The 22595-nt window shown below is 33.9% G+C and overlaps 2 protein-coding genes across 4 annotated transcripts in view; both read left to right on the top strand.

Moving 5' to 3' along the window:
* Positions 1–1948: 1948 nt before the first annotated feature.
* On the top strand, positions 1949–19090 carry LOC131928713 (uncharacterized). Of its 3 annotated transcripts, none has more exons than XM_059284801.1 (12): positions 1949–1967; positions 7510–7830; positions 8066–8290; positions 8762–9031; positions 9671–9889; positions 11062–11313; positions 12603–12778; positions 12973–13127; positions 13466–13600; positions 14388–14563; positions 15042–15188; positions 15892–19090. In XM_059284801.1, the coding sequence occupies exons 2-12, from the start codon at positions 7567–7569 to the stop codon at positions 16267–16269; spliced, it is 2397 nt and encodes a 798-aa protein (XP_059140784.1). In that variant the 5' UTR covers positions 1949–1967; positions 7510–7566; the 3' UTR covers positions 16270–19090. The 3 variants fall into 3 exon arrangements, with proteins under 3 accessions (XP_059140784.1, XP_059140783.1, XP_059140785.1); XM_059284800.1 differs by lacking the exon at positions 1949–1967 and adding an exon at positions 3155–3401; XM_059284802.1 differs by lacking the exon at positions 1949–1967 and adding an exon at positions 5632–5649.
* The window catches only part of LOC131928710 (uncharacterized), a 46086-nt gene continuing 28158 nt past the window's right edge, over positions 4668–22595 (top strand). Inside the window, exon 1 of the mRNA XM_059284796.1 lies at positions 4668–4775. The gene's annotated coding sequence lies outside the window, so the exon portion shown is untranslated. The remainder of the gene's footprint in view (positions 4776–22595) is intronic.

Here is a 22595-nt window from a genome sequence, read left to right on the forward strand (position 1 = left end):
AGGGGGGGATAACTCCTCATAACCCTACTCCCTCCTCACTTGTCCCATTCTGGGTTACACCTCTGAATATAACCAATATTCGCGTTAAATCAGTGGGGAATGGGCCTATTGGTAAGTAAGAGGCCTAAAGATTTAGAGAACTTTTTTAAACGACTGCATCGGTCGAAGGAACGGAGTGGTCTAGCGGTAGAGAGATGGTTTCAAGGTCAGTAGACCGTCCCTGAGTCCACCTAACTCTGATGGGTACCTAGCTCACGTTAGGGAAAGTAAAGGCGGCTGGGCATATGTGCTGACCCCACTATCTCTTCATATGCCGTTTTCACAGAAACAAGTGAACTCTACTTCACTTGCCATATAGACCGTCAGGTTTGAAAAGGGAACTTTACTTTTACATCGGTCGAACCTGGTGTGTGGAATCAAAGAAGTCGCTATTTTAAATGGCGGGAGCGATTGTGGGAAAAGTATTGTTAATACTATTAAACTAGGCCAAAATCTGGGTTATGTGTACACAAAAAAGGCTTAGATTATTCAATAATAATATATTGGTTATATAATTGGGGAGGGGGCTGCGTATATTACATCTAACACGAAATGAGAATGGTAAGGGTGTTTTATTGTGGTGATATAGAGTAGTATTGAGGTGAAAATGGATCCAAGAACTTTCAACTTTGGTATGTCGTCATGTCTTAAAATTGTTTATCAATTCTGCTTGTTGTTTTTCTTTATGGAGTAAAAAAATTGCGAAATACATCAAAGAATTTAGGCTCCATCTCGACGACGTGGACGAGGCTGGTGACACACTCAATCACTTATATCCCCACATCAAAAGCATTTAAGTTAAAGGTGTCAGACATGATATTGATAGGCACCATGCATAGGCAGAGGCTAAGCGGGGAGGGCGGGGGTGCGGACCGCACCGGGTGACACCATTTAGGGGGGTGACACCAAAGGAAAAAATAGTAAAATATATAGAGAAAAATTTGAGAGGGAGGGGGTGCACATCGGAAGTTTGAGGGGGGGGGGGCGGGGTGCAAATCGAAAATTAAAAGTTTGTCCTCGGGAAGAGTCGCTACGCCTCTGAGGGGATGACACCATTAAGTGCCGCACCGGGTGACGCCCGACCTCGCTACGCCACTGACCAAAGGTAACCAACAGTTTATTAGACATTATATATACCGACCACAAGATAAGAAATCCAACCAGTGTATTTTTTACATCCTACTTTAACCCTGCACCCCCCCCCCTGTATTTAAAATGGATTACAGATTCGACTTAAAAGGAGTATAGGCGCCTCCATTTCAACTTCATTATTTTAGTTATTCGTTACTTTATGTTATTTCTTGTGTTGGTGGGTTTTTTATTTTATTCATTCACCTTCATTGTTTTACTTATTTGTCACTCTTAGTTCTTGCATGTGTTCTTGCATGTGTTCATCGAATTTTATTTTTATTCAACAATAAAAAACAAAAAATGCCCCACTCCGCTATAATTACTCGCAGTGGGGAGCGACCAACCCCCTTGCTCCCCCTGGATACACCTCTGACTTATATAATAATTACATAACGTAGTTGGGTCAAAAATGTCATTTTAACAGATCGAGGCTATTATTTTTATTAGCCTAGATCTAGATTCTAGGCTAAATGTGCACGATCAGGTGTTTATATAAAACGATCTACGGTTATAAATCTATTACTAACATGTTATAATTTTAAAACGTTTATTGTGTTAACAGTAAATATATTGTAGAACAATTTTCTTTTTTAATGTAGGCCTAAGGCCTATCCTCTAGATAGCCTAGAAATAATGGTGGAATATTTTTATTGTCATGTGACCTGTTGCTATTTATATCTAAAATGGCAGTCGATATTTCAGGATATCGTCCAGATCGGATTTACTCTGCTAGGCCTACAACGTAGAGATCTAGATGATTCTAGATCTAGTCTAGATCTAGATTCTAGATATATCTAGTCAGTAAACAGTAGTAACCTATCTATATGATCTTGAGCAACATTTTATTTAAGATCTAAACTAAAATGCTTTACAGTTACATGGTGTTTTCCGGAGCTTTTTTAAAACATGTCCACATTGTCTGTCTCTGATTATCTACTTTTTATTAGTGCAGGCAGAGTAGCAGAGATTACTGATTACTCATTACTGATCATTGATCATTCATTACTGAACTGATGTCTCTAGCTTATGCCTTATGGCACTTACGCTAGCGTCTAGCTGATATGCATATAGTGTCATAGAATCTAGAGTTCTAGACTCTAGTTTACTCTAGTTTAGTTACTCCACAATAAAAATCATTAACATAGGCCCTATGTCATAGGGCAAGGCATACACTCTACTGACGGTGACTCTAGTTACTAGATTTCTAGTTAGTCTAGTAGTTTACTTTAAGTTTACAGTAGGCATATAATATGATATTATTAGTTAGTTAGTATACCTAGCTGTCCAAAATTAGGATTCTTGGATGTAAAAAGTTAAAGGTAGAGTTTCTTCCAGGCATCTCTTCAGGGGGGGGGGGGGAATGTTGACGGCCCCCCCTCAAAAATTTCAAGTGCCCCCCCCCCCCCCGGAGAAAAAAGTCTGGAAGAAACACTGCTTAAAGGTGTGTTACTAGCTAATTTAATCTGTCTTGATGCTTTCCAGTGATAAGCCATGTGTGCTATTAATTACATAACATGAATGACATGGAGGTGAGAAATGTTGAGGGGAGAGCATTGTTTTCCTTGCTGGAACCTGATGGCCATACATTACATAAGAGATAGGCCTACTAATTCTGGTTGGCTGAGATCTAAGAACAATAATCCATGTTACCAACAAAGAGATAAAGTTTTAGTGTGGGTTAGATACATATGGGGGCAAGATATTATGAGGGTGAAAAATGTTGAGGGGAGAGCATTAATACTGATCTCCCCTTTGTTCTCTTTGTTGGACCCTGAGGGTCATAAATTACTTAAGAAATGCTATCACTGTTTGGCTGAGATCTAAGAACTAAGTCCATGTTACCTACAGAGAGATGAAGTTTTATGGTGTGTTAGATACAGGTGGGGGCTGGGTATCATAAAGGTGAGAAATTTTGAGGGGAGGGCAGTGGTACTACTAACTAGATATTCAAATCAAATACTTAAAAAAAAAAAATGCTTAAGTCTGGGAACCTGAGGAACTAGATTTAGATTGATAAATTAAAATTTTTAATGCTCACACTTCTGACTTGATCATTCACAGATTTTGACTGTCCAAACTCTGCTAAGTCTCTAGTAATACTAGATATAGATCTACTAAATAGTCCAGACCAGTGGCATCGCTAGGTCGGGTGTCACCTGGTGCGGCACCTCATGTCGCAGTTTGTGTCACACACCCTCCCGAATGATAGTTTCAAATGTGCACAGTTAATAGTAAGTCACATACTAATACAGGTGGATTAACTATAATTAACCATTTATTGAACTGGCAAAAAGCATATATCATCTTTATATTTTTGCAATTTTTCCCCATGGTGTTACCCCCTTAAAAGGTGTCACCCGGTGCGGTCCACACCCACATTCGCTATGCATCTGGTCTAGACTAGAGTCAGAGACCTATTCCTATCTATTATCTAACCTACTATTAATTAAAATTAATACTATTAATAAAATTTAATAATAGTAGACCTTATTAAATTTATAGTTTTAATAGGATAATAGTGGATCTATAATCTGTATATAATCCTATTGTAACTGCGACAGTCTATATTGTCATTCTTAGACCTAAACTTAAATAAATGACATGACATTTTATTAAACATTATTTGGTTGTTTTTACCTCCCTCATTCCCCATCGTCAAACATCATTGTAAAAAGCCAGACCTCCGCCGCCAAAATGACTTCACACCTCGGTTTATACCCACACCCCTTTCTTAAAATGCAGTTATTGATTTTTAGAATGAAATGATGGATGCTTTTTAAAACAACCATTTCTTTTTAAAGTATTTTCTGAGCTAGGTTTACATTAAGTAGCCTATATTACTCAATTTCTATCAATAGTATTACATAATATAATAAACAACCTTTTAAAAACTGCTAAAGTTTGGTTTTCTTCCTAACACAAGTTTTTGAAATGGAAAAAGTGTGTTGTCAAATTTTCTGAATCTCTCTTCCCCTTGTCACAAAATTCTGTCATGTTTTGCACCTCTCTGAGACGGATAGATTTAGTTTTGCTATTTTATCTATAGGTCTGTGTCTGTGTAACTTGAGTACCATTTCAGTTTTGTTGACAAATTTTCACATTTAAATATAGCATTATATGTTCATGCTTTTTTTTTCAAATTCTGAAAGATTTTTGGAATCCGGAAATGGTACTTTACTCTATTTCCTCGTGAACACTATAACTTGAGTACTGTGTCAGTTAGGTAGACAAAATATCAGTTTAAGATCTTATACTTTAACTACTTTCAAGTTTTGAGTGACCTCCAATAACTGTACATTGTACTTTACTTTTTACTCAATTTCTGTGTTCTAAAATATTGATATCTTGAGTACCGCTTCAGTTATGTGGACGAAATTATAAACAGTTTAAGGTTGCTATTTTCTTGATTCTCTCAAATTTTGATTGATTTCCGGTGAACGGAAGCATTACTGTACACTATTTCTGATTTCTGAAAAAAGATCACCTCTAGTGGACCAGTTTCTTGAAAACTTTTCATGTTGACAGTTCAATGTGACATAAAATTTGCTGTATTATAAAACACTAAGAGTTGGCTCTATTGAACACTTATTGTTTATGTTTAATTGGTGAGCAACTCTTTTCTTAAAAAATGTAAAATACTAATAAGTTCTGTGGAGATCACTACCGCTGCATTGCCATTAATCAAATATGTCTGTATGACATCCCAGAGTCCACCCAACTGTGATGGGTACCTGGCTAAGGTGGCTGGGCATAGTACTGACCACACTATCTCATGATATGCCAAGGTAATTTAAACAAATAAATTCTACTTAGTCTGCCACGTGTGTCTTGGAGATGAATGTTAGAATATAAGGTTAACGTTATGTATTAACTATTGTCATCATTTTTTCCTTTTTGAGCACATGGGGTGGCCTTAGAAAGCTCCCTTTACTTTTGTCTGTCTCTGGCAATTTTCCTGGCAGTCCCCCATGACAGTCCTGCCTCTGCGATCTGCTTCTCCTCTGTCTCCATTGACCTTCCTCACTATTGTCAGCTAGCTCATAAAAATAGGCCATTGTGTTCAGTCATCCGTCACCACTATGTATAGCTTAGATCTAGTCTATGTGACTTAGAGAGTAATGCCTGTCTAATGCTTCATTTTATCTAAACTCATTTAAGCACTCTAATTCAACTTATAATTTTTTTAAATAATTTTTTTTTCAAATGATGCAGCCCCAGAGACTCATTGTGTGTGGCAGGTTGGATTTATTATGTATAAGAGAACAAGGTCATACAGACATCCTTGACCTATTTGAACTTCCTAGTTCAAAAACTTAAAACAAATAGGGGATCTCCCTTCCACCCCCTCTCCCTTACCATAATTGCCCAGTCCTGTTATTCTGCACTTGTTACTTAATGTATGCAGGCAATACATTTAGATGTGCATCCTATTAATGTACATTTGCTGTAATTTCTGTTTTGTGGAGTCTTGATGTAAATGTAGGAATATTCAGTTATCAAATAATGCCTTTTTTGTTTTATATTAATCAATTATTAGCCTAACAATTAGTATTAGATGGAGTTAGGCCTAATAGTAAACAATGCATCCAAAAATTTAAGAGGCTTTAGATCTGTTTGCAGGCTATTTTTTTTAGATATCCTATAGTCTAATTTTTATTTGAGTCAGTAGGTCTATTATATTGTACCTAAAATATAGTGAATGTCAATAGTGTTTAGTATCAATAACATAGTAGGCCACATTTTAGTGTGTACTTTAGCTTTGATTCTATAGGTTATACCTATGTCTAGTTTAAACTTTTAGTGTCTAGATTTAAGATTTATAGGTAACCTTAAAGATTACTATAATGAAATTAGTATGACATATATGATACTACAACTCTCAAATCTAATCAGAAACCTAAACCTAACCTTGTTTAATGTATAGTTATGGGTTGTTTCCTATTTGATCTGAGATTCAGCAATTTGATATATTGAATCTGCTTCCCTTTTGACAGTAACATTAATACTAATAGTTTCGCTGTCTGTGTATCTATGTATCTATGTATCTATCAGACAAGAACGCTGTAGAGAAAACACAAGCAAAATAAAAACATGCATAGTAATACAGAAACGAAATATGATGTCATATTGAGTATGTAATAGAAAATAATATCAAGCCGGAGAGTGCACACAGTAATATGACGTCATTGATTCTCGAGTAAACATTGAATAAAAAGGCAATTTTGTCTAATCTAAGTGGTTTGCGTGAAGAGTTTCTTTCATGCAATTCTTTGGGTAGTGGCTAAGCGCGACACCAGTGTTTCTTTCAGACTTTTTCCTCCCTGGAGTGAGGAACTTTTTCTAATCTTAAAAAAAGTGTTTAGCATGCACAGCTCTTTTCATGCATCTCTTCCGGTAGGGGCTAAGCCCCACCCAGGTTCTTCCTTTAGTTTGTATGATCTACAAATGCGACCAGTGTTTCTTTCAGACTTTTTCCTCCCCGGAGAGGGGTGGGGGTACTTGAAATGTTCGGGGGCGGGGGTAGAATTTTTTGGGAGGTGGCGGGCACTGGAAAAAGTATATAATTATATTTCGTTGAATGGGACGGTAGACATGTTTTGGGGTGGGGGGGGGGTTGGTTTTAGTTTAGAGAAAATAGACAGCACTATCAACCTAGCGCCGTTGTATCCTTCCTCAACGGGCCATTTTTCTCGTCTATAATAATAGTTTCGCTGTCTGTCTATGTATCTATCTGTCGGGAATGCTTTTACTATAGAGAAAAAACATGCATAGCAATTCGAAAAACGAAACGTGACTTCACATGGAGCATATAGTAGAAAATTTTCTAAAGCTGGAAGTACACAGAAATATGATGTCATTGATTCTCGAGTAAATATTGAATTAAAAAGCCAATTTTGTCTAATCAAAACTAAAATGAAAGGCTTAGGCTTTCTTGGAGATGTACAGCCAGGAAACAACTAGCAAAAAGCGGATTATACTGGGAAATTATGAAGAAGGTTAACACTCTGAAACAAGCAGAGAGGCTACTGCCCCTTTTGTCCCGGACCACTGATGGCTAAAATTATAATTAATTGCCTAAATAATAATATTACATGGGCCAAGGCTGACTTTGCTCATTAAAATCACAGCTGTAATGTCATATTTCATAGTTAGGTTTAGGGTGGGTTCATTTATATAGCTGTACATTTTAATATATTTTATACAAAGAGGTACTTTGGTTTTGATAAAATGTATCTAGATCTACTTGTTTTCAGTTGTTCTTTAGTCACATAAAATAGGTTAGTTTCATTTTTTTAAATATGTTCTTTTCAATTTGTTTATTTAATTAATTTTTTTTAGAGAACTACAAAAATCTAGACTTTGTGGAGGATGTGTGACTGATATCCCTACTTAAAAATGAAATCATACACAGACATTTCGATAAATATTGACTTGGTTGCGTCGGCCCTCAACCATTTGCAGTTTCTAGAAGAATGTGACAAGCATACAGTTTTGAGAGATGAAAGGTTTTTGCGTCAAGCACTGTATAGGTACCAGCACTTTTGGTTACCTCTGGCAGCTAAACATAAGAAAAAGGTTCTGGAGGCGCCGCTAGATATAGCCTGGGTGTGGCACTGTCACATGCTGTCACCAGCCTCGTACTGTGCCGATTGTGTCAGAGTAAGTTTAACATAAAAAATTTTCTTATTCATTCTTTTTTTTAGCAAGTTAGAAATTTTAAAATAAAAATGAGTTACTTTTTCTATTAAACATTTGAATTGATAGTGAACTATTTGTATGTCATTCTGCAGACTATAATTCAACTAATAAATAAATGATTTTCATTTTATACTTTCTGGACTGACATATTTTTAAAAATTGAAACGTTTATTCCTTTTTCTTATATGATTCCTAGTTACTGGATGGTGTGATTGTTGATCACACTTTAGAAAGAAATAAAAGTACACGATCAAAGATGTTGCAAGAAACAAAGCGCCTTTGGGAGAAAGAATATCCTAATGACCCTTTTGAAATGGATTTGGACACTGGATTTCTGATACAGCAGTATAAAAATGGGCAGACAACTTTCTCTTACAACATTCTAGAAGCTGCTGGTCGGCAGAAAGAATTTGGTTATCAGGTACTGTATTCATTTTGTGCCATTTAAAAAATTTGATGGAGAATTTTTTAATCCTGTTTTTCTTTAAAAGAGTTTATTACAAAATCATTTCTGGCACAATTTATCATAAATGAAGTGTCTTCAGATTTAATCTGTTCTTCTTGAAAAAAAACTTCAAAGCCATTTTACTCACGAAACTGCATGCCAAATGCTCAGCAACAATTAATTCAATTACATTTCTGATCAGGTTCTTAAAAAAAATGAGAAGTACTCTGTTGCTTCCCAAGTTGTGAACCCACACTGTTATATTGTTTCAAACACTCAAACTCAATTTTTTTTACAAATAAAATAATAAATTAATGGATATTTTTATTTAAAAATTAGTCTATCTTTTGTATATTTACTGTACACTTACTGCATGAAATTTTGTTCCATGTTTAAAGAAGCGATGGCTTATTTGAAACTGTATAACATTACATTTTAAATCTCCAGGTTAGTCTGCCCCACTACACAGATAAAAAGTTTCTGGAGAGTTCCCTAGTCAGGTACAAAAAATTTCTGTACCTAAAGACCCAGCGACCAAACATGTTCATAGTTCCCTGTTACGACATTGACCTGATGTGGCACACACATCAGCTCTACCCTAAGACTTACAAAGAGGACACGGAGAGGTTGTTCAATAAAATTTTTAACCATGATGACAGTGTCACAGATCGGAATGAGGGGTCAAAGCTTTACAATTCTGACTTGGCTACAAGAGAAGTGAGTCTTTAGCTTACACTCACCACACCATGTAGATATTTATGTTTCATTTTCAGATTATTTAAGTTTTACAGAGCAATGATATAATGTAATACATATAAAAGGTTTAGATGACTACCAATACTCTTGACAAGTACCCATAAGTGCTGGGTGGGTTCAAGATTTGATCAAAGAATTAATGATTTATCAAGATTCATGATTTATGTTAGTAATATTAGTAATTATGTGCTTATCTGGTATTGTAACTGATTTATTAAAGATTTAACAAATCACCATTTTTCATAATTTAATTTTATTAACATAAAACAGATTACATAGAAATAGCACTAGACTGCAGTAGCATAACCCTGTAAGAGTAATAACAGATTACATAGAAACAATAAAAATACAGAAGCATTACCCTGTAGAAGTAATAACAAAGAATCAATTTTACTTTTTTTTTAATGACACTTTAAATAAGCATCAAGCATGCAGAGTTTTGATGATTTAAATTCTACTTGCTTCCAAAGTAATTTTTTTTAAAACAGCTTTATTAAAGTAAGTAATATTTTATGTTCTACTTCTGTGAGGAAGTTTGATCAAAGTTTGAACAGTGGAACAAAAAGTTAATATAATAATTGGTAAATTCATCCCTTCCAGGCTTGGAAAGAAGTGTTTTCTGAGAACTTTGCCTTATTTGGAGCCATGTACAGGGGAGAGAACCCAGTAGGGAAGCTGCAAACAATCAAGCCAGAAGAAATCATGCTGATGAGAACCAGAATATCAAACCTAGCTTTTGAAAGAGTGGAGATGAAAGTATCTCCAGCCACCAGAGGCAAGCCTCGCTTGAGTGTGTCCACTGCAGTCAATTCAAAGCAGGTACAATGTTCTCAAATCTTGGGTGTGTCCTATTTAGACCTAGTGATCTATTGGGCAGATGAATCAGAGTTCTTCTTGACTTTGGCTTTGAAAGGGGGGGGGGGGGGGAATTCAGATAGGCAGATAGTGTGAAGTCACACTTTTGCATTTTTAAAAAAAAAGGTAATTTTAGAAAAAGAATGTAAGCCATAATTTCACATTTTTGGAAACTGTTTTTGTAAATTTAATTGAAATTAATATACTCTATGTTAGCCAGACTCAGTCAACATTTTAGAAAGAAATTTGATGTTTTTCGTTAGCAGAAGTACTTGATTTTTATTTTAGCTATAATATTTAATACATTTCTTTAAAAAATTGGTAATACATGTTTTGTTTCCTTTCCTTTGATTTTTTTTTTACATACATTTATAATGAAGGGAAAAGAGTTTCTCAGGCTTTTTAAATGCCCTAGACCACCTCTAAGCTGAATAATGACCTTTACTTTTAGAGCTTTAAATAGAAAAAACAAGTTAATAAAAAGTCTAGTGACAATTTAAGCGCAATTTCCTTATGTTATCTAAAAATAGATAGTGATCAATTTTGTTTTTAAACAACGGAAATAGTTTTATTTTAACGAGTAGGCCTACACGATGCTCAGTTTAAAAAAAAAACATCATCCTAGGCCTACACGATGCTCAGTTTAAAAAAGTAGTAATTAATTTTTTGTAACCGAACGAAAGGGTATTTTTGAAAACTTTCTTCGGCAATATTGTTCAAAATTATGGCAGGAATTGATTGGCAAATGTTTCAAGTCGCTAAGTGGTCTGGTTGCCGAGATATGGGCCAAAAACGGCATTTTTTCGAGGTTTTTTGGCTTTTCCGGGAAATCCAGGAAGGAATTCCGGGATTTTTTTTGGCCCACAATCATCCTCGGAACTTGCTTAACATATTTGCTTTTGGAACTAATCCTCGATATTGCTTCGTTGAGGAGGAGATACCACTTAAAGCTGCGGACACACATCCATACATCCAGAAATGACGAGTTAATAAACGCAATTGTCCGTATGGAAATTGCGCTAAAAAATTCATACAACTCCACCCATCCTTCAACTAAGCTTGTCATTTTTTAGAAGACTGTTTTTATGTTACTCCCAAAAGATGGCCTCATATGAATTATTATATTTTTTATACAGGAGAAGCTCATCTCAACCCTCAAAGGCCCCAACAAAGTTTGGCAGAGCAAGTCACTTTTCCATGTGAACTTCAACACCCGCTCTGTAAACTGCTTGATGTTCAGTCTGCTAGATGTGACTGGTTGGGGCTGCTTTGGCTCAGAAATAACTATCATGAGCACAACCTTTGACATGCTGCCAGTGCTGGAAGCCATCCCTTTTGGACAGAGCTCCACGCAGGAGCTGTGCACCACCCAGCACCAGAGCTTTCAGGTCAAGTTTTTATCTAATGGGTTTTTTTTTTTTAGACAAATTGCACCGTGGTCTCCATCTATATATGAAATCCACATAGAGGAAGTGCAGTGTTTCTTCCAGACTTTTTTCTCCGGGGGGGGGGGGGGGGGGCACTTGAAATTTTCGGGGGGGGGGGCGGTAGACTTTCTTCGGGGGGGCGGACACTGTTAAAAGTATATATTTTCTATATAAATTATATAAATTTCGTTCGGGGGGGCGGTAAAAATTTTTCGGGGGGGCAAAGCCCCCCCAAAGAGATGCCTGGAAGAAACTCTGAGGAAGTGGGGGTCCAAATGAGTTTTTTTTTTTTGGGGAGAGAGGTTGGGTCAATGTCCATATTTTAATTATTATCAATATAGTTACATTCTGTGACTGTCACAAAACATATAACCTGTATACAAATTGTATACATTTAAACAACAGTGCTTAGGGTAATTAAGTTGCTAGTTTCTGTTTGAAATGGGAGAAAAATGTTTTTAAAAAATCTAGCTCTCATTTATATGTATGTAAATGGCGGTTGTCACCTAAAGGGAACAAGCATAAGTGGGGATCTAAAATTTCCATGGCTTATACTAATTATCACAGAATGGAAACATAATTAATATTAATTATGAGAGGCTTATACTAATTATCACAGAATGGAAACATAATTTATATTAATTATGAAAGGCTTATACTAATTATCACAGAATGGAAACAATTTATATTAATTATGAGAGGCTTATACTAATTATCACAGAATGGAAACATAATTAATATTAATTACGAGAGGCTTATACTAATTATCACAGAATGGAAACATAATTAATATTAATTATGAGAGGCTTATACTAATTATCACAGAATGGAAACAATTTATATTAATTATGAGAGGCTTATACTAATTATCACAGAATGGAAACATAATTAATATTAATTACGAGAGGCTTATACTAATTATCACAGAATGGAAACATAATTAATATTAATTATGAGAGGCTTATACTAATTATCACAGAATGGAAACATAATTTATATTAATTATGAGACGACATTGAAGTTTAACCCTGATGAGGTATTACCACACATAATGTTTTGTATCTTTACTGTAATAGCTAATTATTTATTAATTTATTAATTAAAAGAAATAATAATTCAGTTTTAAGAAATTTTGTTTCACATAAACATTAAACTGATATTTTCTTATTTTTGGTTACCTATATGTGATTCCTATTAGAAATACATTTTATTATATCTTTCTTTTTTTCTTTTAAAAAATAATTTAACAGATAGACTTTAAAGTCAACATTGGCCCAGTGAAGAAGGGACCCTTATTATTGTACCTGAAGGCAGGCATGTATGAGAGAGCTGTCATGCCAGAGCACTTAGAAAGTATGTGGGGTCCTATCCCTCTCCCACGTCTACCACCTGGGGCAGAAAACTGGTGTGAAGTGGCATCTCACAAGTAAGCAAAAACTGCATTCTCTCCCCTGAAATAGTCATTTTAATGAAAGGGGAGGTACTCAAATTTAGAATGTTTACATAACTTGGGTACTTTTGAAAAATAATTGCTGTTGGTATGTCTCTTTATGAATTTACCAACACTTACTTTAATTAATAGGTTTGTATGTATTTTAATTTGATTAAAATTTGTTTCAGGGTGACTAACCACAGAGGAGTGCCATTGTTCACTTGTCGCCTGATCCACTCCCAGCCATTGCTTCAGTCAGCTGTACATGTATTTTACCAGGACAAAATGGTGGCTGTTGGTCATTTAGTGGGCACTGACCAGTTGCCAATCCCCATTCAAGCAAGTCAATTTATAATGTCTAAGAGTTATATTTTCATAGAAAGTTTAAGTGCTACCTTACATTAAATTTTAAACAAAAGCTTTTTAATAATGATTTTTAAACCAGTTTGAATACAAATTAAAGTGTAATTTCTCAATTTTTTTTACATGTAATTTTTTAAAAATTTAATTATTGATAAACTAATGCAGTGGAGTTACAGCAACATTTTTGCTTTGAACATGAAAACACATTAACTGTAATTAGTTGTAAGTTTTATTCCTAAAACTTATTCTTAACCACTTGCCTGAAAAAGATATTTGGAATCAGTGCTGATCTGTGAATGCCTTATCTTAACCAGGTAGAAAACAGAAAACAATGTGTGACCTTGAACCCAAGGGCAGCTGACAGGGCAGTTCTTATCAAGAACCACTCAGGGGATTGGGCTGCAGTGGTTGGTAGATGGATACGTCAAACTCGAGGGGTTGCTGGAGTAGACGGTAAGATTAATTTTTTATTATTAAGTTGTTTATAGTTTATTAAAATGAGAAGTTTTATCAACCTGCTGCTTTGGTTAAGGTTGGTTTAACCCTTTGAACCCTTAGCTTCTGACCCAAAAATCCCCATGTCTTTTGAGCAATAGACTCTCAGTAAAAAAAAAAAAGATTACGAATATAACAACAAAGTTAATTTTGTTAATTTAACTACCCTTGTACATAAATTATTGACAATATTACTACTTAGTATGCAGGTAGACCCCTCTTTCAGACACATGTAGGTGTAGACAAGCAGATAGCCGATTATTGGAATTTTTAAATTGTCTCTTTTCATTGTACATTGAATAAAAACAGAACAAAAATATTAGTTTGTGGGAGCAGCCATAACAGGAGCGTACCACGAGTCGAACAGTTTTAGTTACGTGCTTTTTAATTTAGCATTTTTATGTAGGGCTGTTGATCTGGGGTAAGGTGTCCTAGAGCGATTTATCGGTCTGCTAGGGCATAAAGATTTAAGATTCTGATCAAAATAGCGGTACCATGGGTTCAATAGGTTAAAAATTACTTTGACTTTAGAAAATTAAAATGGGAAGCTTTATTATTTTGCTGCTTTAATTAATTTTGGCTTGAAAAATTTATTGAAGCTTGTTGAAAAGTGAAAAGTTTTGTCTCTTCAAAATCAGATCATTAAAATGGAAAGCTTAACCTTTTATGTTGCTTTGATTAAATTTTTTTAAAAATGTATTGAAGCTTGTTGAAAAGGTTTTATATAAAACTGTAAACTGTACAGGTGCCCCAGGTAGGGCTGGCAGGCGAGGTGTGCCTGGAAATGCTGGAACTCTGCATGTGAAGATCTGGAGAATGAAAGAAAGAGATCTTCAAGAAGTGGTGCTCTCATATGACCGTTCCATTTACACGTTAAGTGTTGCTGGGGTTAGCATTGACCTCAAGGCAGGAGTTGTCATGGTAAGTAATTTAATGACATCAATCAGAGCAAGCTATTGTCAGTAATTAATGGCACCACCCAGAGCTAATTGTCATAAGTAATTAATGGCATCAATCAGCGCAAATTGTCATAAGTAATTAATGGCGTTAATCAGAGCAAATTTTTATAGAAAATAATGACATCAATCAGAACTAATTGTCTTAAGTAATTAATGGCATCAATCAGAGAAAATTTTCTTTGTAAGTAATTAATGGCATCAATCAGGAGCAAATTGTCATAATAAATAATTACTGGCAGTAATTATAGTGCATTGTCATGGTAAGTAATTATTGGCATAAATCATGAGCAAATGGTAAATGTAGGTAATCACTACCATCAAAAAATTTAAAATATATACAACTGTAACTGCCATGACAAAAGCCTGTAAGAGTAGACAATTGGAAGTCACATGACTAAAGATTATGAGTTTTATGACGTTCTAATTAAATGTTGCACCAGGTGGATGAGCACTGTGATGATGTGGCTGAGGCTCTAGCCCTGGCCTTCAGCATATCCCTGCTGCATGTACTGTGCCAGCCCCGCCCTAAGGACTGGAAGCCTGGAAAGACTTTAGAGTCCTGTACTGAAACTCGTGGAACAAAAAAGGTAAGCATAACTAGGCTACTCACATTTTTGTTGTATGTTTTTTTTTCACACATTAATTTTTTAAATTGAACAAGTTAAAAGATTTAAAATCACAACAAAAATAGCTCGTTGTGACAATGGAAAATCTATTTAGAAAAACAAAAAACAACCCTAGTTTTATAAATTAGTACTAAAGTTAGGTAGTTTTGATTGAAGACAAAGCTTAATACATTGTCTAAAATTTAAAAAATTTTATCACGAGATCTAATCGTATAACATAAAGATAAAAATATCAACAAAAGTGGTATGTGTTAACTTTCAGATGTAAATAGAAGCTGCCTAGTGATTAATAACATTCAGAGTTTTTTTAAATTTTAGAATCTGTTGTAATAAATACAAATTATTGAAGAAATGAATATATGTATCATCCCCAAATTTGGAACTTGTCAATACTCAGGGTTAACACTGAGGCACTCTACCACTTACCTCAATGTCTCTTGAAGTACATGAGTATTGTGAACATTTAAATTACTACCTGAATGCTTGCTTACACCACATTTACACTTGCAACTTGTATACATGTCTACAAATAACATTTTTCACACAGAACATGTAAACTTACTTGCTGCGACTTATTTTTCTAGACATGAATAGTTTACATGTCAAAAGTGAAAATGCAGTGTTAAAGTAGCCTATATGTTACTAGTTTTTATCTGTTTCCTAGGTCACTTATGTTCCTTCTGAGGACCTGGCCTTTATCATGGCTGCAGGTTTCCTGATGGCCACTCCAAGCAATCATTTTGTGGCACAAACCTACGGGGTGCACGCATGTGCTGGCTGCGGTGGAGGGGATGTTGTGGCTAGTGATTTTAGTGGTGTTGACTGCGGTAGTGTCGGGGGTGGTGACATTGGGGCTGGGGGTGATGGTGCTGGCGATGGTGGTGCTGGGTGTGGGGGTTGCGGTGGATGTGGTGGCTGTGGTGGAGGCGGTGCTGGATGTGGAGGAGGGGGTGCTGGATGCGGAGGTGGGGGTGCTGGATGCGGAGGTGGAGGTTGTGGAGGAGGATGTGGTGGTGGATGTGGGGGCGGGTGTGGAGGCTAAAACCCACAGTTCTCCTGCTTGCTAAATAAAGAATAGAGCCACTACTGTTTTTTTTTTTAAAAAGTGATACCGATTAAAAAGCTTTCATAAAAGAATTAACATGTTTACAGTGCACAACATATATTTTAAAAGATCTGAATTTTATTTTCTCTTAATAAATATACAATTTTTTATTTTTGAGGTGTTAGTTTACGTTGTACTGAAAATATATTTTGTAAAAGTTTTGTTGTATGCGATGTTTTTTTTTAATTATCACTCAGAAAAATATGTTTTTGTGATTTTTCAATAATATGAGTTAAAAGCTTCACAATTGTTTAAAATTCGTGACTTTGTGATAACCTTTCTTTATGAACCACTTGCTTAAATACAAACTTATAAAAATCTAAAATATATTAAACATATCAATTTTGAAAAAAAAAATATTTTAAGATTGCAGAATCCAGGAACATTTATAGAGCTTGGGTTCTGTACCAGTTCCAACTTTGTTTATATTTATATATTTATAAAACAGATATTTAACAGAATAATAGAGGATACAACTGCCAAAACTATTTTTATACTACACCATCCATACTTTGTGATTGCTAAAAATGTTCCAACTTTGTAACATTTGAAATACTCTTTTAGTGCAACAATTTTTATTTACATGGTAACTGTAAGTCACACAGTCAAAACACAGGGAGTGTGAAACTGTGCTTTACTCAAATACTGATGTATTAGTGTAAAGCATGAACCAATTCCTTTACCAGTTTAGGTAATCTTGTTGTTGTGTTATTTAAACAATAAGTGAAAGTACTATGCTATTTATAAAGTTTCAATTGTGATGATTGTTGTTAAATATAGTTATATCATACTTATAATGATGTATCTCCCATATTCAGAGGGTATAGTTTATACTGTGCTGGTCAATTTATATATTTCGCTTGCTTGTTTAATTTAAAATCCTATGCAAAGGTTGTTTAGAAGAAGAAAAATATTATTTATTTAATTATATATTATTATCAGCATAGAAAAATAGCCCGGTAATTTGTATTAGTTTTATTTTTACTGTGGATTTAAATTTGTTACCTGTTTGAAGGTTGATGCTTGTCATTAACCTACCCCATTGGGTCATTGCAATATTTTTATAATTAAAATTTTTTCCCTGCTCTGTATTTGTGCATGTAAATGTTTCTTTCCTTCTCTGCTAATTAAGCTAATATCCACCACGCCTTGAAAACAACGCACAATTTAATTTGAGTAATCCACTCTCTGCTCATTTTTTTTTTTGGACAAAAAGCTCCCTGCTGAAGTAATGGTGGGAAAAAGCTCTGTGCAATTGTACTTAAAATAACAAGTTTACTTATTCAAAATAAAATGTAACTTGTGTTGTTTTTTTTAATATATATATTTTGTCAGCCAGTAAAACATTGTGATATTTTAATTTTTTGCTCATATTTCAATTTTTGTTGTGCATTTACCTTAATATGGTTTTTTTTAAAAATATTCTTTTGTTTTATACCTTTATTACAGATATTATAAACACATAAAATTAATTGTTCAATTAAGTAACATTTACATACATTTGCAACAGTAACAAATGCTGGAGATTTTTTACTCTGTTTATAAAATTTCATTTTTTTCAATACCTAAATATATATTAATAGTAATCTCACTGACTAAATTGTTTATCAACTTAAGAGTTGAAATCTGCCACAAATAATGTTCAGAATTTTTTCCAAAATTGGAAAAGTAAGCATTATATATTTATTTTGTTTAGTATAGAATATAATTATAGTCTTCATATCTTGTATTTTTAAAGGTCACACATCTTTTTTCCATCTATATTGTGGGGAATTATTATTTTTATTTCTAATTGGCTAATTTCTTTCCTATTCCTATATCGTATTTATACTACTAAAACACACTGTTGTTTGAATGTTTGTGATTATTTATTCATTCTTCTCTTCATATAATTGTCTGAATTTCTAGATAATCATAACTGCAATACAGCTAGCATAAAAACATATTTATGGAAAACATTTAAACAGCCAAATGAATGTATCAAATTTATTATGCTTTTGGAGGTACATTTAAAAAAAAATTATATTCACAACAGACAAACAGACAGAAATCCAACCAATAACTGTCTTCTGGTATACTTAAAAAATCCAATTTATTTCTTAAGTTGGCTTTATATGGTGATGAAATCATTATTTTCTATGCTTAAAGATTTTGACAAATTTCATTAATTTTGTACCTAAAAAAGAAAATATTATTTTAGGCCACAGAGAAGATCTTAAGAAGCTAAAGAGAAAATTTTGAAAGAAAGTGGGAAGAAATGGTTGTGCAATAATAGTATTTTTTACCTGTCTCAAAGTTGACAAGTTTTCTAATAAGTATATTTTGAAAAAAATATTTTTATGGCCTTCATAAATGTCTTGTTGAGAATTATTTCATCTGAGCAAATTTATCAAGCTTGTTGTATCCATAATTAATATTTAATAATTTTAGTCATTTGCTGATTATTATTTAATAAAGTCTTTTAAATTATGTATTAATTTTTTCATTAAGTATATCAAGTAAGAAACAACACAAGTTTTTATAAAAGATCTGGGACAATTTTTATTTAATTATTTTACTTAAAACTTGAACTTTGTTTAAAATACTAATACGTTTCAAATAACATTTGTTTATTTTAAATAGTTAATTCACAAACATTACTGTGATTTATCTAAAAAAAAATTGTGGTTGTATTTTTTGTATTTTTATTAGATGTAGACCACTTTTTGTTGTCTCTTCAGTGATATCTTTGTATCAGTAATAAAAATATATACTCTTATTTCTTGAGTTCTTTCGTTTAATGAAATCACATTCATATAGAAAGTGTTTTGGGTCGTGAGTCAGCCCAGGTTGGATATGTGTACCTAGCATGGGTTGGAGCGAGTCTAAATAGTGTTGGGTCTGATAAGGTCTTGTCTAAAAGGAGCTTTAGTTGGGATGTTTTATTTTTTTTGGGGCAATGTTTATTTTTATTTTCTTACATTAAGTGTAAGTTCACATAACGAATACTAAAACATATTTATGCATGATTTCCTTGGCAGTGGCGTAGCTAGAGGAGGGCGGGTGGGGCGCCGGCCCCTAATGGGGCGCCAAAAAGGGTTGGAAAAAAGTTCATTTTAAGTAGCGGTATTGAATTATACACACAATTGTACATCAATTGTGAGGCACCAGAATAGAAACATTTAAGGATAGTGACTGGTTAAAAGCGCCACATACCTTTCCAACTGGGGGGGGGTCACCAACTTGAATATATATATATATATATATATATGTATATATATATATATAAATGAGCGTGGGAGCACACAATGGATTGTTCGCCCCAGGCGCTGGAATGGGTCGCTACGCCTCTGGTCCATGGGTACAATTTAAATTGCAAACGTAACCTAAATGCACTTTATTTCACACTTGATGTTCCGTTACTGATCTATCTTCCTTCTGCTGCAAGTCACTATCTTTAAGATAAAAGTTACTTACGAACTCCCCATTGGCCAATCTCAAATAAAAAAACAAATTTTCCACACAATCCTAACAATCACGCACAGTGGCGGCGGAAAACTATATTTAGCCTATTACAGCGTTTAAAACATGCTTTGTGTCTTTTTAATTGAAATCATATTTGAAAAATTGAATGCAAATTAGGTTTAGTTATTTACTTTTTTACCAACGTCAGTTTTGGTTATTTTACTTAATTGCTTATCTTTTTTTTAATATTTAGGCTACATCTTTTACATTGTGTATTAACTTGTTCTTCAAGTACACAACCATACAGGTTTTTGTAAAAGGTCCGGGGTAGTGAACAAAGCATTACTTTACACTTTTTCTGATTTCTGAAAAAAGATCACCTTAGTGGACTGATTTCTTCACAACTTTTCATGTAAGTCTAGACTCTATGACAATTCATTGTGACATAAAATTTGCTGAATTAATAATTTTTTTTTTTTTAAATGTGTCTGTTTCTTTTATAAAACACTAAGTGTTGGTTCTATTATACACTTACTGTTTATGTTTAATTGGTGAGCAACTCTTTTCTTCTATTTAAAAAATGTAAAATACTAGATCTAGTAAGTTCTGTGGAGATCACTACAGCTGCATTGCCTTCAATCAAATATGTCTGTATGACATCCCAGAGTCCGCCCAACTCTGATGGGTACCTAGCTAAGGTGGCTGGGTATAGTACTGACCACACTATCTCATGATATGCCAAGGTCATTTAAACAAATGAATTCTACTTAATCTGCCACATGTGTCTTGGAGAAGAATAGCAGAATATAAACTTAAAGTTTTGAGTTCACTGTTATCATCATTTTTTTTTCCCCTTTTGTGCCTAAGACACTTGCTGCCACCTAAGAAATCCTCCTCCACTTTTGTCGGTCTCTGGCAATTTCCTGGCAGTCCTCCATGATAGTCCTGCCTCTGCCATCTGCTTCTCCTCCGTCTCCATATGCTTTCCTCACTGTTGTCAGCTAGCTCATAAAAAAGGCCACTTTGTTGAGTCATTCGTCACTACTATGCATAGCTTAGATCTAGTCTATGTGACTTAGTAATGTCTATCATTTTATCTAAACTCATTCAAGCACTCTTATTCAACTTATAATTTTATTAAATAATTTTTTTAGTGATGCAGCCCTAGAGACTAAATTTTTATGGCAGGTTAGATTTATTATATGTATAAGAGAACAAGGTCGTACAGACACGCTTGACCTATTTTGAACCTCCTAGTTAAAAAACTTATAAACAAAAAGGGGATCTCCCTCCCACACCCTCTCTCTTACCATACTTGCCCAGGCCCTAAGGCATAGTCCTGTTGTTCTGCACTTGTTACTTAATGTATGCAGGCAATACATTTAGATCTGCATCCTATTATTGTACATTTGCTGTAATTTCTGTATTGTGGAGTCTTGATGTCAATGTAGGAATATTCAGGAATATTCAGTTATCAAATAATGCCTTTTTTGTTTTATATCAATCAATTATTAGCCTAACAGTTAGTATTAGATGGAGTTAGGCCTAATAGTAAACAATGCATCCAGAAATTTTAGAAGCTTTAGATCTGTTTGCAGGCTATTTTTATATATCTTATAGTCTAGTTTTTATTTGAGTCAGTATGTCTATTATATTGTACTTAAAATTTAGTTTAGTGACTGTCAATAGTGTTTAGTATCAATAACATAGTAGGCCACATTTTAGTGTGCACTTTGGCTTTGATTCTATAGGTTATACCAATGTCTAGTTTAAACATTTAGTGTCTAGACTTTGGATTTAGAGGTAACCTTAAAGATTATTATAATGAAATTAGTATGACAGATACTGATACTACAACTCCCAATTCTAATCAGAAACCTAAACCTACCCTTATTTAATGTACTACAGTAACGGGTTGTTTCCTGTTTGATCAGAGATTCAGCAATTTGATATATTGAATCAGCTTCCCTTTTAACAGTACCATTCATAATAGTAGCGCTGTGTCTCAAATTAGACTTCACCATAGTTAAAATTTTAAACTTAATTTCCAAAACTAACTTCAGAATACAATAAACTAGCTGTCGGTACCCATTTCACGTGATTTATAGGCCTACATATTTTAATGTTATACTTGTTTGAGAAAAATATTTTATAAAATAGTTATTGGTCAAAACGCAATGTGCTTTACTACATGTTGAACGATATTAGTTACAAAGCAAAGAAATTACTAATTAGCTAAAAATCTGACACATTTAAAATAACATAGGCTACCAACACCTATAAGAAAAACCAAATTATATACATTATTAGTCAACTCAATGTCAACACTATATTAAATGCACACACTTTTTAAGATACTTAAATGATTCAGCTACAAACCCGGCTGTTCAACTGTATTTATGTTGTTTTTTAAAGTAGTTTGTAATACTTTTGGCCAAGAAAATTGTATACATTTCATAGCATACGTCTTAATAAGTAGATCTATAGGTTTAAATCAAATTCAAATGAAATAATTCATTTCTTCATATTCTAAAATTGGAAGATGATGCCATTAGTTTTGTGTACTTTCCATAGTTTAAGCATGTGACATGTGATGTCACTGTTTTTCAAACTTTTCACAACAATAAACACTCTTCTGGCAGCATAGTAAAAAATATGTTTCTACTTTTGAATATTCCTTTATTTTTATTTTCCTTTTTCAAATAAAATTTAATTTATACATTTAAAACATCCACCATATTATTTTCAACAAAAGTCTGTATCTTTCTGTTCTCCATATATTGCTGAACATACTGATCACATAGCCTCAAACTGTTACA

Source organism: Physella acuta, unplaced genomic scaffold (genome assembly GCF_028476545.2).
Source record: "Physella acuta isolate Inbredline_101_S28 unplaced genomic scaffold, ASM2847654v3 ptg001534l, whole genome shotgun sequence".
In the NCBI taxonomy this organism is placed as follows: Eukaryota; Metazoa; Mollusca; class Gastropoda; family Physidae; genus Physella; species Physella acuta.